We start from the raw sequence: 16,663 nt of genomic DNA on the forward strand, positions 1-16,663 counted from the left end.
GTTTTGAAGGGATTCGTTTTGCTCAGGTCTTGGTTTTGAGACAGCATTTCCCATTTAGAGGAACCAGGAATGTTTGAGAGGTGGTTGATCTGAGGGCTGAGTTGGGGACCAATAACAAAAGCCTGGGGTGTTTTGTTGATCCCAAGTCTAAGGAAGTGTTCAGAATATTTGTTGGGGGCACATCCAAAGGAGAGAGGAGCCAACTTGAGGAGGCTCCTGGTGGCCAGACGGGGGCAGTCTGAGCATCAGAAGAAACAAGGGTGAGAGTGGATTACAACCCATTGAACGAGATAGGAATCTAGGAGCTGTTACTTATGGCAATAGGTAGAAAAGAGGGGAGAGTTCTTCCTTATGGTAGAATGCTGACTGTCTGCCTGGAAGGAATGACGGAATTCGCAAATGGCCACTCTGCAACCGTACAGGGAAAACTGACTCAGGCGGGTCATCAAGAATGCTGCATCTCGTGAGGGACAGTTCGATGAGCGGCAGGATATTTACATCGTCTCAAGCTAAGTCTGACAAATTACTCATTATGAAGGAAAATTAGTAACCCCGCTATGGAGATGCCAGGTGGTGACCATCAGTCTCAAAGCAGAAAGTCCTCACGGGTGCCTGACTGTGGGGCCCTGAGAAGCTCACCGCCCCTCTTGTGGGGCATCGCCAAAGATGCACGTGCTGAGTCGTCATGATCACGCATCAGATGATCCAGGGTGCGGGCCACTGGGGAAATAACTGGCCTGTATTCCTAACGCTGTCATGAGACAAAGGAAGGTCACGGAACTGCTCCAGATTGAAGTAGGCTAGGGAAACATTCTAGCTGAATGCAATATGACATCGTAAGGAAAAACGTCATAAAGGACGTTATTGGGACTTGAGGCAAAATTGGAATGCGATTGGAATTATTATTATTGGAATACAATCTTCAATATCCTGAATTTGATAACTGAGCTGGGCTTATGTCTTAGGAAGCACTGAGGCATCAAGGAACAAAGGGGCATGTGTGTGCAACCTATTCCCAAATGGTTTAGGAAAAATAATTCATAGAGGAAGAGGGCAGATTGGAGAGAACAAATATGACAGAGTATTAAGAATTGGTGAAGCTGGGTAAAGAAGTACGGGAGTCCTTTGTTTTCTTCTTGCAACTGTTCTCTAAATTTGAGATGACTTCAGAATAACGAATGAAGAAAGTGGAAAAAATACTTTTAGGAGGTAAAGCTGGTAGGATCTGAAGATAAAGTTTTAAGCGATTGTTAATTTGCCGTTGTGATTACCATGACAGTGTTTTCAGCAGGTAGATTGGTAATAAAAGGATACAAAAATGATAAAAGGATTTTACTTTTTAGAAGATATGTTGATTGTCAACAAATTATCAGTGTATTATAGATACATTTTTGAAGAATGGTGAAATATTTCATTATATTTCAAGTTGGTAGAGTCTGTTTTTTCATGGTCTAATTTAATAATACCGTATCTCACTGAATCTAGAGGCTGTCAATTTTAAGATGCCCCATTGCTATTGAGAAAGAAAAAAATACTGCCAATTGTAAATCTAAGATTATGTCCATTGTAAGGTGTATCCTGATTTCAGAGATGTTAAAATGTGTGGGAAAATGTGTGAAATAGTTGAGACAGGGTGGATTGAGATGCTAGGTGGGAAAATAAAGCTGCTTCTCATTTTGATGACTGCCACATCATGGTTTTAGTTAGAAAATGGGAAATCTGTCATCTCTGCTAAAAATGGCTTATTTTATGATTGATCGAAGATGTTCTTGTAACCGTTGCTAATGTGACTTTCGTGATTTAATGGATCGTTTGATAATGTGTTTATGCCCCGGAGTGATCTTTTCTACAGCTACTAATTCCTGCACAGGTATTTTCAGGCCCTCAAATCCAAACGAGCATTTGGGAGTCTCTTCCTCCGACTCCCTGCTTACTGAAATAATGACTGTCGTTCTGCACAGATGCCACAGTTGGAGGAGAAACTCGAGCTTGAACTGAAGGATGACGCCAGAGTCATCGCTTGCCGGTTCCCTTTCCCTCGCTGGACCCCAGACCACGTCACCGGGGAGGGGGTAGACACCGTGTGGGCCTACGACCTGAGCACGCTGCGAGGCAGGAGGCCCTGAAGACGTTTCCGGCCGGTCATTCAAGTGTAGACTTTATGGAGAGTGGTTTCCCAAGTGATGGTGGTCTTCGGTTTTATAGAGATCTACAGCTGTGTCGTCAGCAAAGAGTCTGTTTTTCTTCACTATGGAATGAAAATCTATTACTTTCCTTAACTTTTGGAAAACAAACAGAAGTTAAGAACAGCGGGTAGATTTAAAGTCCCTTTTCGTGGCATATTCAAAAAAGTGGTCTTCCTTCCCATGTGCTCTGATGTATGAAAATATGACCAAGGGATGGTCAACGTTGATGGGCGGGAGAGATGTGAACAGCTCTTCACGCTACAAAAAGTATGATTTAATGCCAGAGATGAACAGAAACACTTTTTAAAGAGGCTGTGCAGTAGGAAATGTTTGCAGTTTCATCTAACTTTATTCATACATAAGATTTGTCTTTCTTTTTTTCTGTACTTCATGGCAACGTTTTCTAAAGGACTCAGGCGCTCCTATTTTATAACATTGATTGGGAATAATTTGTTGTGAGGCCAGCGCTTTACTGTATTTTCTTGGATCTGAGGTGTCTATACATGTGCGTGCAAACGTGTGGATAGACACACACATTTGACCGTTTCTGAAGTTGTGACGTACCTTCCGGCCGATGGTGTTTTGTGTCTATGATCGGCAGCATTGCACGTCACGACGTAGCTGTAGCCACCACGGATGGAATGTCAGATGTGATGCGAGGTGCTCAGAGGAGATGCAGGACGTTCTGGAGTTATAGGTAATAACATAAGCCGTCATGAGCTTGGGCGCAGCCAGACCTGGGATCACATCCCTGCTCGGCCACCAGCCTTGCCCCGGTGGCTTGACCTCCTGGAGCCTCGCTTTCCCGAGTGTCCCCAGCCTCTGTTGGGATAATGATACACCGAACAGGGGACTCTTTTTTTGTAAAACTCACGACGCAGAGTCTTTGGTCTTATTTTAGATACTAAAGAAGTCACAGATTATTTCTGCTAGTCGCATCTTTATTTTATGAAAGTAGCCATGCATTTAATATTCTCGTTTAGGAGAAGAGACCTGACTGATTTAGATAAAGACAAGTTATGGAAAACCTTTGAATGTGAATAGATAGGCTTCATGTATCTGAAACGTTAATCTATTAAATGGTGGCTCTAATAATCCCTGTGTATCACAGAAAAGGATTGAGCTCCCGATCGTACACCTGTAACCTAAATACCAAACTGTGTCTTCATGGAGGTTTGATAAAATGAGATGGTTGGTATTTTTAACTAAACTCACGAAAATACGATCGGCTTGAGAATTTTCATTTAAATGAAAAGCAACTGGGGACCCGTTCATTCATTTGGCGAATACTTGTTGTCTGCTGTGTAATAGGCCTGTGCGATTCAATGGTGAGCAGACATGAAGGACCCCTAATCTTATGGAAACGTGTATTCCAGAAGACAGAGACAAATACGGGCGTGAATGTAAGTGTGTGTGTGAAGCTCTCTGAAAGAGGTAAACAGTGTGACAGTCACGGGCACTTGGCAGATTTTTGGCTGCCACTGTCCATCCCTTCCCAGTAGCCCCTGATTTCTTTCTGAAGAGCAAATTCCCTACGACGGCGTGCAGTTTGGTGTCTGTCCCTGCCTGTCACCCCAGCCAGCTCTGTAAGTGGGCGAGGCACGCCTGGAGAGGGACCCATCGTGGCTCCTGGCCAGGCAGGTGTGACGGGCAGAGGTAGGGTTTTGTGGAACCTTGGGTGTGTTCAGTAATTTTGTAGACATGCTCCTGGCAGACTTGTGGAGGCATCAGGCTGTCTGCAAAGGCATATATAACTTGCCTTTTTGAGGTTTCTGGTTTAGTTTCCCAAAGATTCAACGGCCCCTGGTGTTGCAACCTCAGAATAAAATGGACCATTTCACGGAAGTGTTGGCATTCATGGAGTTTGTAAGCTCTCTAATGGATTGATTGATTGATTGATTGATTTTTTAAAAATATTTATTTTTTTGAGAGAGAGCGAGTGAGCACACAAGCAGGGGAGGGGCAGAGAGAGGGAGACAGAGAATCTGCAGTGGGCTCCAAGGTGTCAGCACAGAGCCTGACGCGGGACTTGAACTCCCGAACCACAAGATCATGACCTGAGCCGAAGTCTGACGCTTAACAGACTGAGCCACCCAGTCGCCCCTAATGGATTTTTTTAAATTTTGCATTTGAATAACTTGGAAGTGAACTATAAGAATTTTCTTACAGGGGTTATTGTGGCTTCTCTGACTGGCTGGTTTGAGTTTTTATTGGTTCCCGGATTCAGGGTCTGAAATTTGCGCACAACACAAGGCAGGGAGCGAGACCTGTTACGTTTGATGTCGAAAGTAGGATTCACAGACGCCTGACCGATTGAAATCAGGGATGAGTGCTAGCTTGAGAAAATTTAAAGTTAAAACAACAACAACCAAACAAGAATAGAAATAGAGCTTAGGGGTGACGTAGCCTAACGAGCCATTGGGACCGACCTGGAGGTTCCATTGACACACGGTCAGGGACTTGAGCCCATTCCCATCTGAGAGCATCTTTCTCCCAAATAATGGCCCCAGAGCTACAACCCTTGCCTTTCCCAGCCATGCCAGATGGGCTCTGTCAGACCCTCAGCCAGTTCCGGCATTCAGACCCCCTGAAATGAGCTTAGCTCCACCAAGAGTATGGGAAACCGAGTTTGAAAGACCGAGACCCTTCTAGAAGCACCGTGTCCACCGTTGCTGAGAGATGGTGTACACCATGACAGGTTACAGCCAGACAGAAAAAATGAAGGTTCCTGACATTTAAACCACGCGGCAGGATGCTATGCCTCTGCCAGAGTACTTTCCCTGATGGCCAAAGGCATGAAAGAAATAGCTGTTCTCAAACGCAGGAGTCCTCTGAGCTTGCGCTGTAACCTGTATTTCCTAGATCATCTGGAGTCCCCTGGGCCGCGGGGGAGCGTTTCTCACCTGGCCCGGGGAACCGAAGTCTGCACGTCTCTGACCCGGGCCACCTGTCGGGGAGCAGAGGATGCCGGCAGGCCGGCCGAAGGGACGCAGACACCGCTCGCTGGGATCCCCCAGCCGTCTCTCCTCTTTCTTGGGAACAGAGCCCCCCCCCAGTGCTTTGGGCATCAGGGTGGGCGGTGGGCGGTGGGCCACGGGCAGGTGATTCAGCTCCGGCCAGCGAGGCGTGAAGGGGCATCTGCTGGGAGCTTAGGGAAAGGTTTCTTTGCTAACGGAAGGCGCTTGAGGTGAGCGTGGCCTTCCGGGCCTCGGACGGGCTGTATGGAGCCCTGACACCTGCAGTTCTGACGGCTGTGTTACAGCCACCAGGGGAAAGTGAAGTTGAAAGCGGGGGCGCTGAGGCCGGCCGAGCAGAGAGATGGACAGACTCCTGGTGTTTGCTGACTTGCCGAGCTGACCTGGAGCCTCCGACTGCAGGATGTCTTTTTTTTGTTTAATTTTTTTTTTTTTTTGACGTTTATTTATTCTTGAGAGAGGGGGAAAGAGAGCACAAGCAGGGGAGGGGCAGAGAGAGAGAGGGAGACACAGAATCGGAAGCAGGCTCCAGGCTCTGAGCTGTCGGCACAGAGCCCGCCCCCCACCCCCCCGCCCCGACTTCAGGACGTCTTAAGGGAAGTGACAAACCCACGTTGCTTCTGTCCTGCGGGGGTGGCAGTATTTGGGCCGTGTGGCCATCTGGTGGGGACAGGAGGGTGTGAGGCTGAACGGGGTGAGGAGGAAGCCCCAGGGTGTGGAGTGTGGACACAGCCAGAGGGGCGCCTGGGGAGCTGTACCAGGTCAGAAGGGCTCTGAACTTAGACCCAGCATTCACAGTCGACAGGAGTCTTCCCAGGTGGGCATCCTGTTCTTGGGGACACAGGCAGGGCTGAGTAACAGCAGAGCCTCAGCCACACCCCTGCATGCGGGGGGCTCCGTAGGGGGAAAGATGATTCCTCAAGATTAGTAAGGACTTAGAGAAGGGAGGGGAAGGAAACACCTCAGACTGCCCTCTTGGCAGGTGGGGTTGCCCAGTGAAGGAGCTGCGGTGTGGACGGCACGTGTGTGTCCTTGGGTTGAGATCCTGACCCCCAGTGCGATGGTTGAGGGAGGGGGTCTCTGGAGATGCTTCGGTCCTGAGAGTGGAGCCCTCACGAGTGGGGCTGGCGCCCGGGTTTGGTGGCCTCAGCGAGCTCGGGAAGACAGCCGGCCGTGAACCAGGAGGCGGCTTCTCGCCAGACGCCGAATCTGTGGGTCCTTGATCTTAGACGTCTTAGCCTCCACAACTGAGACAAAGAAATGCTTATTGTTTAAGCTCCCTGGTCTGGGTGATGGTGCGGCAGCCGGAGCTGGTGAGAGACAGGCTGGCCCCGAGAAGAGCCCCACCCCGCACTGTCCAGTCTTGTCACCACTCCAGCCATCACTTCCTTGACCTGGAAAGGAAGGGAGCCAGGATTGAAGAGGCCTCCCTCCGGTGCCAGCTTGAAGGAGCGGGAAACCTTCCCCCCGACGTGATGGTCAGGGTCGGTTGGCCGAGTCCTGAAGTTCCACAGAGGCCCTCTCTGGATGGCCGTCGGGGGGTATGGTTGGCACCATCTCGAGGGCAGGTTTCCCTGCGAGGGGTCTCTTCTGTGCCTCTCCCTCCTGGCTCTCTTGGAGGATGCTTCTGGCACGGTTTGTCCCTAAACTAATGTGGAAGATGAAACAAAACTAGCGGGAGAGGAACAGAAGCCGCGTTGACAAGCAGAAATGAAGTCTAGGTGGCAGAGGGTCTTGGAAACCTCTCCTACGAGGCGCAGTTAAACAGGCTGTGGATGTTTGCCCGGGATGAGAGGAGGTTTAGAGGACACAGAACGGACCTTTCTGGTGTTCGAAGGCTTGCCAAGCGGCAGAAGAAAGGAAAAGTGGTCGTGGACGTGACCGTGTGTCGGCAGTTTCCATGTGCTGGAAATAACCCCGTTCGCATCCGTAGGGCGGAGGCACGAGCTCGTTTCTTTTCTCTCAACCAGAGGGAGTTGTGGTCAGCTTGCTCAGTCACACCCGGACATGGGAGCACAGAGTCTTACATTCTAACTGGCTCTGAGATACCAACTTGGGTCACACTGGGCTGGCGCCGAGGGGACGGGAGGCTGCGGCTCAGTCCCTGGTACAGTTTGGGTAAAGTCGTTTCAGGTTAGGATGCGTTGCCTCTGGACGCAGTGAGTTTCTTGTCACTGGAGATAGCGGAGCAGAGGGCTGGACAGCCACTTGGTGGAGATATTGTAGAAGGGATCCATCCACAAGCAGGTGTGGAGTCTTGAAATGGCCTAAAACGACCGCGAGTTTTCCAGTCTTAGCAGTCTTGCCAGAACCTTCCCGGCCGAACACAGTGGGTCTGTGAGGCATCAGAGTGGCCTTTGAGCAGCGACGTTGCACATGCTTCCCGATTCAACTTAGCCTCCCCCAGCTCCAGGCCACGGGCGGCTTTTTACTCTGGTATACGAAATGGAAGTAGTCGAAATTTTGAAATCTCGGAGAAGCTGATGAATGACAATAGGCTTTATCAGAACCCCAGCAGAGAGAGCTGACGCTCAGAGAAGGTTGGAATCTGTTAGACCCCAGAGAGCTTAGCCCCAGAGAGCGCACTTGGGTCTCCCATGTTCTTCTTCTTTTTTTTTTTTTTTTAAAAGTTCTTAACATTTATTCATTTTTGAGAGATGGAGGGAGACAGAGCGTGAGTAGGGGAGGAGCAGAGAGAGAGAGAGAGGGAGACACAGGATCTGAAGCAGGCTCCAGGCTCTGAACTGTCAGCACGGAGCCTGATGCGGGGCTGGAACCCACGGACAGGGAGCTCATGACCTGAGCTGAAGTCAGACGCATAACCAGCTGCGCTACCCAGGCACCTCCCCACTTTTGTAAAACATTTATTTATTTATTTAAATAAAAAAATATTTTTTAATGTTTTATTTAACCTTGAGACAGAGAGAGGGAGAGAGCGAGCAAGCATGAGTCGGGGAGGGGCAGAGTGAGAGAGGGACATAGAATCCGAAGCAGGCTCCAGGCTCCGAGCTATCAGCGCAGAGCCCAACGGAGGGCTCGAGGTCACAAGCTGTAAGATCATGACCTGAGCCAAAGTCGGCCACTCAACTGACTGAGCCACCCAGGCACCCCCAAAATTTATTTATTTTGAGAGAGTGCGAGCGTGTGCACATGAATGGGGGAAGAGCACAGAGCGGGAGAGGGGGAGAGAGAGAATCCAGGCAGCCTCCTTGCTCAGCGCGTAGCCCGATGCAGGGCTTGAGCCGTGAGATCCTGACCTGAGTTGAAGTCAAGAGTCAGATGCTCGACCGACCGAGCCACCCAGGCGCCCCATGTGTTTCCAAGTTCTGATGAGAGCCAGGAGACTGTTCTTGAAGCCCCTGGGACAAGTCCATCACTAATGATGCCTCACTGCCTTCTGAGTGACGCCGTCTTACCCATCACCTTGTCAAGGGAGCAGCCTCACAAGGTTCTCTGACCCCTCTTCAACTGATTGGAGCCAATGTCAGGCCACAGAAATGAGATGAGCTATTCTGATTCCATGTTGAGAATTTAAATTGGGGAATAGAAAGACTGGGGATGTCCAGGGGGAGGCTGAGGGCATGAAGCTGAGGCCAGGGGAGTTTGGAGGGCTGTGACAGACGAGAGGGTAACGGGTTTCTCTGGGTCAAGGGCCCAGTCCAGGGAGCCGGCCGCAGGCCCGCCCGCCCACCACCAGAGGGCCCAAGAACCGGGCCGGGTGGAACCCCCGCTGCCCCTCACATCTTAGCCCACCTCAAAGAGTTCAGTTGAGTGTCGTGTTTCCTGAAGAACTCCAATTTTCTTTTAATTTTTTTTAAATGTTTTTATTTATTTTTGAGAGAGACAGAGGCAGAATGTGAGTGGGTTAGGGGCAGAGAGACACGGAAACACAGAAGCAGAAGCAGGCTCCAGGCCCCAAGCTGTCAGCACAGAGCCTGATGCGGGGCTGGAACTCACGAACTGCGAGATCGTGACCTGAGCCGAAGTTGGACGCTCAACCGACTGAGCCACCCAGGCGCCCCAGTGAAGAACTCCATTTATGTAATAGGCTATTTTATGATGAACGAAAATAGTACTTGTGACGACAGGTGTTAAACACAAGGAGCTTGGTACCCCCAAAGGTGACGCAGGCCATCTATTTCAAATAGAAAAGTGGGTATTTATATAAATGTAAGAAATCTGCCCTCTGAATAACACAATCAAGTTTCTGCACTCAAATAGAAAACTTGAGTCCTCTGGCGTCCTCTCAGGCAGAGTGAAGCATTCCCGTAATTGTGACACGTTGTGGTTATATTGGAATCGGCACACTTGTGACCCAATGGGCCGATGCAAATTGAACATGAACAAAGAAATCATATAACTTTTATAGGTAAGGGGAATCAGGTCTTACTTTTTCTAATTTAATGTTACGGTGTGAATGTTACCTGAGAAGGGCTGATCGAACAATAGCTCATTGATCACGAGGTTTGAGTCAAGGATGGGAAGGAGGAATCGAGTGCATTTTCTCCTCTGGAATACGGTGGGGTGAAACATCGGGCAGCGAAATTATTCTTCATGAGAATTGGTCCAAATGCCGGAAAAATTCACAAAACTCCACGTATGTCCCGGACTTGCTGGGGACGTTTGAGTGGCGCGGTCTTACGGGGTTTGCCAGGCAGTGTTGTTCGTGGGGAACGTGACAGCTACAGAGACAGGGTGTCACAAGGCATTAGGTTCCTGCTGGTGCACATGGCGAGCGGCCAGCACATCCTGGAGGGGGCCAAAGCCTCTGCTATTCCAGAGACCGTCTCTTCTCGCTCCCTGACATTTACGTGTCCCGGGCACCTGTGCTTTAGCACTTCATCCCATGGCCTCTTTTCCACATGTCTGCTAATCTCTGATTTAAGAGTTACATATTGCCATTTTCAAGGGCATTTGCGTTTTGTTAAGGAGTGATTCAATAGGAATTTGAATGTTCAGGGAGGCCGAAAGATGGGATTTGCAGTGGTTCCTTGTTTCCACCTGCTCTTATGTCAGTCCAAACTACCAAACTGACATAATCATGGCAGCTCAGAAAGGCAGACTACGGTCACTGAAAGTTTCTCTTGACATGGAAATGTTAATTATGAATAGAAATTCATAGTCCAGAAACAATGATAACAAGGATAGCTCTCAAGTGTTGACTGTCTACCAAGTCATATGTCTTTTAGATACATTATTTTAATTTTTTTTTAAGTTTATTTATTTTGAGAGAGAGAGAGCAGGAAGGGGCAGAGAAAGGGAGAGACAGAGTCCCAAGCAGACTTTGCGCTGAGAGACACGGGACTTGAACTCGCGAACCGTGAGATCATGACCTGAACTGAGATCAAGAGTCGGACACTTAACTGAACTGACTGAGCCACCCAGTCGCCCCCTAGATACATTATTTTTAATTCTCGTACTAACTACAGTGTAGATATGATATTTCCCAGGGGTAATCTGAGGCATTTAGAGAGTAATTCGTTTGCTAAGGCCCATGCACCCATTACCAGGTAGTGGAGCTGGTATTCACACCCAGGCCTGTCTGGCACTAACACCTGTGTGATTTCCCCTTTGTCCCTGCCTGGCCAGGGCGTGGGGATGACCCTACTGCTCCAGAATCGATCCCATCTACCCAGAAGCTTAGATATCAGCAACGTTTGAGTAACTCTGAGGCTTGGGCCCCACGTGTCTTTGAATCAGAATACATCGTGTTTTTGGTAGGCACAAGGGTGATCTTTGAGTCAGAAGCATAAGCCCGTGAGAAGAATAAGGCAGCCAGTTTTTCAGAATTGTCTCCGCACTCAGAAATAGGCAGAGGGAGTAATGAGTTCTACGCAGAGCTGACTTACCACCTGCCTTTTAGGTCCACCTCCCAAAAATGGGTGCGTGCAGACGTATCATCTGTCTGTGTTAGACAGTAAATGACTTGCAGAAGCACACGTCTCCATCGGCCTCTGGGACGGCCATAACAACGTGGCACAGCCTCGTCATTGAGACCACACACACGCACTTCTCATAGCTCTGGAGACTGGAAGTCCCGCTGCGGTCACGTTCCGAGATACCGGGGATTAGCATTTCCGTAGATGAGTTTTGAGGGGGACACGATTCAGTGCGTAAGAGATCCCACCAAGTTGATTACAGCCTCACTTTCACAAGCAAGTAATTGGACGCAGCCTAAGCGTGCGTCAGTCGAGACTGGCCGGGCAGCCGTGAAAAAAGCCTGTGGCAGAGTGACAGGTACCAGGGCACGTGGCATTTCCAGTAGAGGCTCCTGTGCTGTGACACGCATTCTGCAGCAACACGCACCGAGCGTAGCCGGTCTGGCGGAAAAAGCTGGGTTAATGGCAGACCACTCAGAACGGTTGCCACCTTGAAATCAGGGCATTCAGGAGACAATCAGTATCTGGGGAGAGAACTGGGCAGTGCAGGCAGGCAGCTCAGTGGCACCGGAGACTGCCCGAGGGGGTGATAACTTTACGTATTTATTTATTTATTTATTTAACCTTTTTATTTTTATTTTGATTTTTTTAAATGTGAAATTTATTGTCAAATTGGTTTCCATACAACACCCAGTGGGGGATAGTAATTTTAGAAATCAGCCCGGGAGTGCTGATTTGGGGGAACGACACGGTGCGCATGAGCACTGGAGGGCTTGCACCGCGCTGCACGCCCAGGACCGCGAAAGGCCGGGGGGCCCCCTCTCTGGGGAGGGGCAGGCCCTCTTGCTAACGTTTTCTAAAAATCCCACTGATGGGGCTCCACGTTGAGAGGCGCGCTTCCCTTCCTGCTGAAGCTTCCAGTTCTACTCATAATGCAAAGCTAGGCTCCCCTTGCAGAAATAACTACATAGAAACCAACGAAACTTCCAGGTTATTCTGACATCATCCCCTCTGCAGCGGTGGTATGGGAGTTAATTGGTGTTACGGTGGTAGGTGCTGTAGCAGAGTAGAGTGTTGACAGGTGTAAAAAACCAGGGGCAGGACAGCGTGATGTTTGCTTTCACTTTTGTAAAAAGGGGGCATTCGCATGCTTACCCGCGTGTGCCCCCCTTCCCCGACTCTCCCACACATACCCTGCCAGAAAGAATCCATGAGTACACGAGAACCTGGTAATAGCTTTTGCCTCCGGGGAGGATGGGTGGGGTTTGGGATCTGAGGTGAGAAAAGACCCCTTTTGTTATATTTTAAAATACTTTTTTTGGGGGGGGGTGCGTGGGTGGCTCAGTCGGTTAAGCGACCGACTTCAGCTCAGGTCGTGATCTCACAGTTCGTGAGTTCAAGCCCCACATCGGGCTCGCTGCTGTCAGCGCAAAGCCCGCTTCAGATCCTCTGTCCCCCTCTCTTTCTGCACCTCCCCTGCTTGTGCTCTCTCTCAAAAAAAAAAAAATTTAAAAAACTTAGAACTGGTTGTGCCCAATACCAAATTGTGATCGCAAGTTAAAAGCCAAGCAAGACACATTCTTCTCTGCTTTTTGTAGTGTGTAAAAAGGGACACACTGGGTAGACTAGCAAGTGACATAACAGCTCTGAGCGGAACCTTCAGGTTATTGATTCTGAATAATCCTCAACTCCTGCCTGAAACATTTTGGTTTTTTATGGCGCCTCTGCGTGGGGGCTTCTGGGGAATGTCAGTTCACTCCCAACTCTTACAGCAGCTCATTTTACCTTCGGACGCCGTGTTAGCAATGCCTTCTGTATACCCACCTGGCTGAAAGCTGGCTCCCTAGCACTTTCCACCCGCTGGCCCTAATTTTACCTCCTGGGAACCACCCTGCACAAATCTAATGCTTCCTTTGTGGGAAATCCAAAAACCCAAAGATTTGGAGGACCCTCTCCTATTCCCACTGAATCTTTCATTCTTGTGTTTCTTCAGAAAAACCAACCCTCCCTAGCCTGGTAACTCTCCTCTTAACAGAAGCTAAGTTTTAAATTTTCCCTTCCTTCCTTCCTTTTTAATTTTTTTATTTATTTTTGAGAGAGACAGACACACAGAGAGAAAGAACACGAGCAGGGGAGGAGCAGAGAGAGAGCGAGACACAGAATCCAAAGCAGGTTCCAGGCACAGAGCCCAATGTGGGTCTCGAACTGATGAACCATGAGATCACGACCTGAGCTGAAGTCGGCCGCTCAACTGACTGAGCCACCCAGGTGCCCCTTAAATTATCTTCCTGAAGTGTGGGTCCTGGAGCCAGACGCAGAGCCCGGGGTGGCCCGGCCAGCGCAGAGGGGAACGGATGACCCCCCTTCCTTGCTCTGAACTAGTCTTCAGACTGATGCCTGATACTCGATGCGCGTGGAGTTTTTACTTATGCTTCTGATAAGTTGTCTGTCACACACAATCTTCTTATATACATGTCAGTGGAGTTTTGGGGGGTTTTTTTGGACCCAAGTGCATTTTATGTTTTTGAAGCAAGTGAAAAAATGAACTGTTTTCCTTTTTGTAAGTTTTGTCACGTTAGGTTTGTCCCACTGCTGCAGGTTTTTAAGGGATTTTGGACACTAATTCAATCATCCAATTATTTACTTGTCCCTGTGTACCTTATGCCGCACACAACGTTAATAACCATGAAATTAGTGCTCTCATCTACATTATTTGAAAGAAACAGCCACAAATTTTGAATGAGACAGAGCCCTAGGACCTCCCCGTCCTATAAACTGTACCAGCGCTCGCAGAAGGTGGCTGTTCATTAATTTATGCTCTACTCAGTGATGCCCTCGCTCTGGCTGTTAGGACATGTAGACGAGTGTGGTCTAGGATGGGTTTCATCACTGTGTGTCCAGCCTGGAGGATGATGCCTGCATGTCTTAGGCAGTCCATAAATATTTATTGAATAAATGTGTAAGTGAAGGACGTCAGGGGAGAGTGGACACACATCTTACTGAAGTCCAGCTACATTATCTTTTCCCTTTATTTCGACCTGGTGGCATTGGTGTACTACTAGTTAAAAAAGAAAATCACCAGAATTCATTCCTGGCAATCCATACTGTCTCCTGGAGTCTCTACGGGTTTTTTTTTTTTTTTTTTTTTTTTTTTTTTTGGACTCCTATGTTATTGTTTGCCTTCCTACATTTTCTTTTTCGTTCCTTTTTAAAAAAATTTTTTTTTAATGTTTATTTATTTTTGAGACAGAGACAGAACATGAATGGGGGAGGGTCAGAGAGAGAGGGAGACACAGAATCCGAAACAGACTCCAGGCTCTGAGCGGTCAGCACAGAGCCCGACGCGGGGCTCGAACTCACGGACATGAGATCATGACCTGAGCTGAAGTCGGAGGCTTAACTGACTGAGCCACCCAGGTTGCCCCTCTTTTTCGTTCCTTTTTTAAAAAACTTTAATGTTTTATTTATATTAGGGAGAGAGAGAGAGAGAGAGAGACCATGAGACCATGAGTGGGGGGTGGGGGGGTGTGTGGGCTCAGAGAGAGAGGAAGACATAGAATCCGAAGCAGGCTCCAGGCTCTGAGCCATCAGCACAGAGCCCGATGCGGGGCTCCAACCCACGAACCGCGAGATCATGACCTGAGCTGAAGACAGATGCCCAACTGACTGAGCCACCCGGGCACCCTTCTTTTTCTTTCTTAAAAAAATTTATTGAGGTATAATAGATCCCCTGCCCCCCCCAAAAAACCAAACCTCACCAAAAGCTGCACATGTTTATTTAATGTATACAATTTGATGAGTTTGGACATACAAACCCATGAAACCATCACCACAACCAAGGTAATAAACATATCCGTCATCTCCAGAAGTTTCCTCCTGCTCTTTTGTTTTTTCGTTGATGCTGTCTTGGTAAGAACACTGACCGTGAGATTTTGAAGAGTACGACACTGAATTGCTAATTCCAGGCGCTGTAATGAGCGGCAGATCTCTCGAATTTATTCACCCCACATAACTGAAACTTCAGACCCCCAAAGAGCAGCTCCCCAGTTCCCCCCTCCCTCAGCACTTGGTGACCTCCATTCTATTCTCTGCTTCTAGGAGCTTGACTGTTTTGGAGTCCTGTGGTGTTTGGCCTTCTGTGGCTGGTTTACTTCCCTCCGCAGAGTGTCGTCCGGGCCTAGCCGCGTGTGACTTCCTCTCTGTAGGGCCCGCTCTTTTCCGAGGTTAACTAACGCCCAGCCTGTGGGTCTGTCGTGCCCAGATCTTCCTCCCCTTCTAAGACTTCACTAATATTCGCGGACCACCCTGGATCTCTGGCACTTCTGTCCTACACAATCTCTCCAACATCCCCAGTAAGTGATTTGGCTGTCTCATGTACACGACTTCTCAGTTTTCTGGAGTTTTCAGTCGGTTGAGTGCCCGACTCTTGATTTTGGCTCAGGTCATGATCTCAGGGTTCATGGGTTCAAGCCCCATGTTGTGCTCTGAGCTGACAGCACGGAGCCTACTTGGGATTCTCTCTCCCACTCTCTTTGCCCCTCCCCGGCTTTCATGCACTCACTCACTCTCTCTCAAAATAAATAAGTAAACATTTTTAAAAATTTGTGTTCACAAAAGAAAGCCTGCATGCCAATGTTTATAGTGACTTTACTCATAATCATCAAAACGTGGAAAAAAATCCAAATGTTTTTCTATTGGTGAATGATAAAGTCGGGGCGTTCATACAGTGGAGCCTATTTGGTTCTAACATGAATTCATTTAGAGCAGTTAACTGACAGAGCTCTCTCTCTCTGTAGATAAAAAAAGCCCGAGTTAGGGGCGCCTGGGTGGCTCAGTCGGTTAAGCGTCCGACTTTGGCTTAGGTCATGATCTCACAGTTCGTGGGTTCGAGTCCCACGTCGGGCTCTGGGCTGACAGCTCAGGGCCTGGAGCCTGCTTCCGATTCTGTGTCTCCCTCTCTCTCTGCCCCTGCCCTGCTCATTCTCTCTCTCTCTCTCTCTCTCTCTCTCAAAAATAAATAATAAAGATTAAAAAAAAAAGCCCAAGTTAGAATACATTTTGCTTTCCTGTTTTTTTAAACTTCCTTTTGTTTTTTTATGACTGAAATTGTAGCAATGTTAGTTTCTTCCTGAGTAAATCAGCCTAAATTTGGAATTTCTTTTTTTTAAATATATATATCTATATATATATTTATATATATATACATGTATATATACACACACACACATATGTATATATTTTTAATTTTTATTTATTTTTGAGAGAGAGGGACAACCAGACCATGAGTGGTGTAAGGGCAGAGAGAGAGGGAGACATGGAATCTGAAGCAGGCTCCAGGCTCTGAGCTGTCAGCACAGAGCCCGATGCAAGGCTTGAACTCACAAACCATGAGATCACGACCTGAGTCGAAGTTGGACCCTCAACCAACTGGGCCACCCAGGCCCCCCCTAAATTTGGAATTTCTAGTGAAAAAATTTCCTCTTAGCAGAAGCACTAATTGGGAGAACATTTCTTCCCATTCACAATTTTTCATTTTTATTTTTTTTTTTTTAATTTTTTTTTCAACGTTTTTTTTTTATTTATTTTTGGGACAGAGAGAGACAGAGCATGAACAGGGGAGGGG

At 48.2% G+C, this 16,663-nt stretch overlaps 1 protein-coding gene across 8 annotated transcripts in view; it reads left to right on the forward strand.

The window, feature by feature from the left end:
* The window catches only part of ATPSCKMT (ATP synthase c subunit lysine N-methyltransferase), a 249,847-nt gene that overhangs the window by 14,365 nt on the left and 218,819 nt on the right, over positions 1 to 16,663 (forward strand). For 2 of the 8 annotated variants that reach the window (XM_042997621.1, XM_042997650.1), the window contains one exon: positions 1,962 to 3,411. The exons of the other annotated variants lie outside the window; for them this stretch is intronic. In XM_042997621.1, the coding sequence (XP_042853555.1) occupies positions 1,962 to 2,126 (165 nt within the window). In that variant the 3' untranslated portion in view covers positions 2,127 to 3,411. Of the gene's footprint in view, positions 1 to 1,961; positions 3,412 to 16,663 lie in introns of those variants that run through there. 8 annotated transcript variants of the gene reach the window in all.

This window comes from Panthera tigris, chromosome A1, assembly GCF_018350195.1.
Source record: "Panthera tigris isolate Pti1 chromosome A1, P.tigris_Pti1_mat1.1, whole genome shotgun sequence".
Taxonomy (NCBI): Eukaryota; Metazoa; Chordata; class Mammalia; order Carnivora; family Felidae; genus Panthera; species Panthera tigris.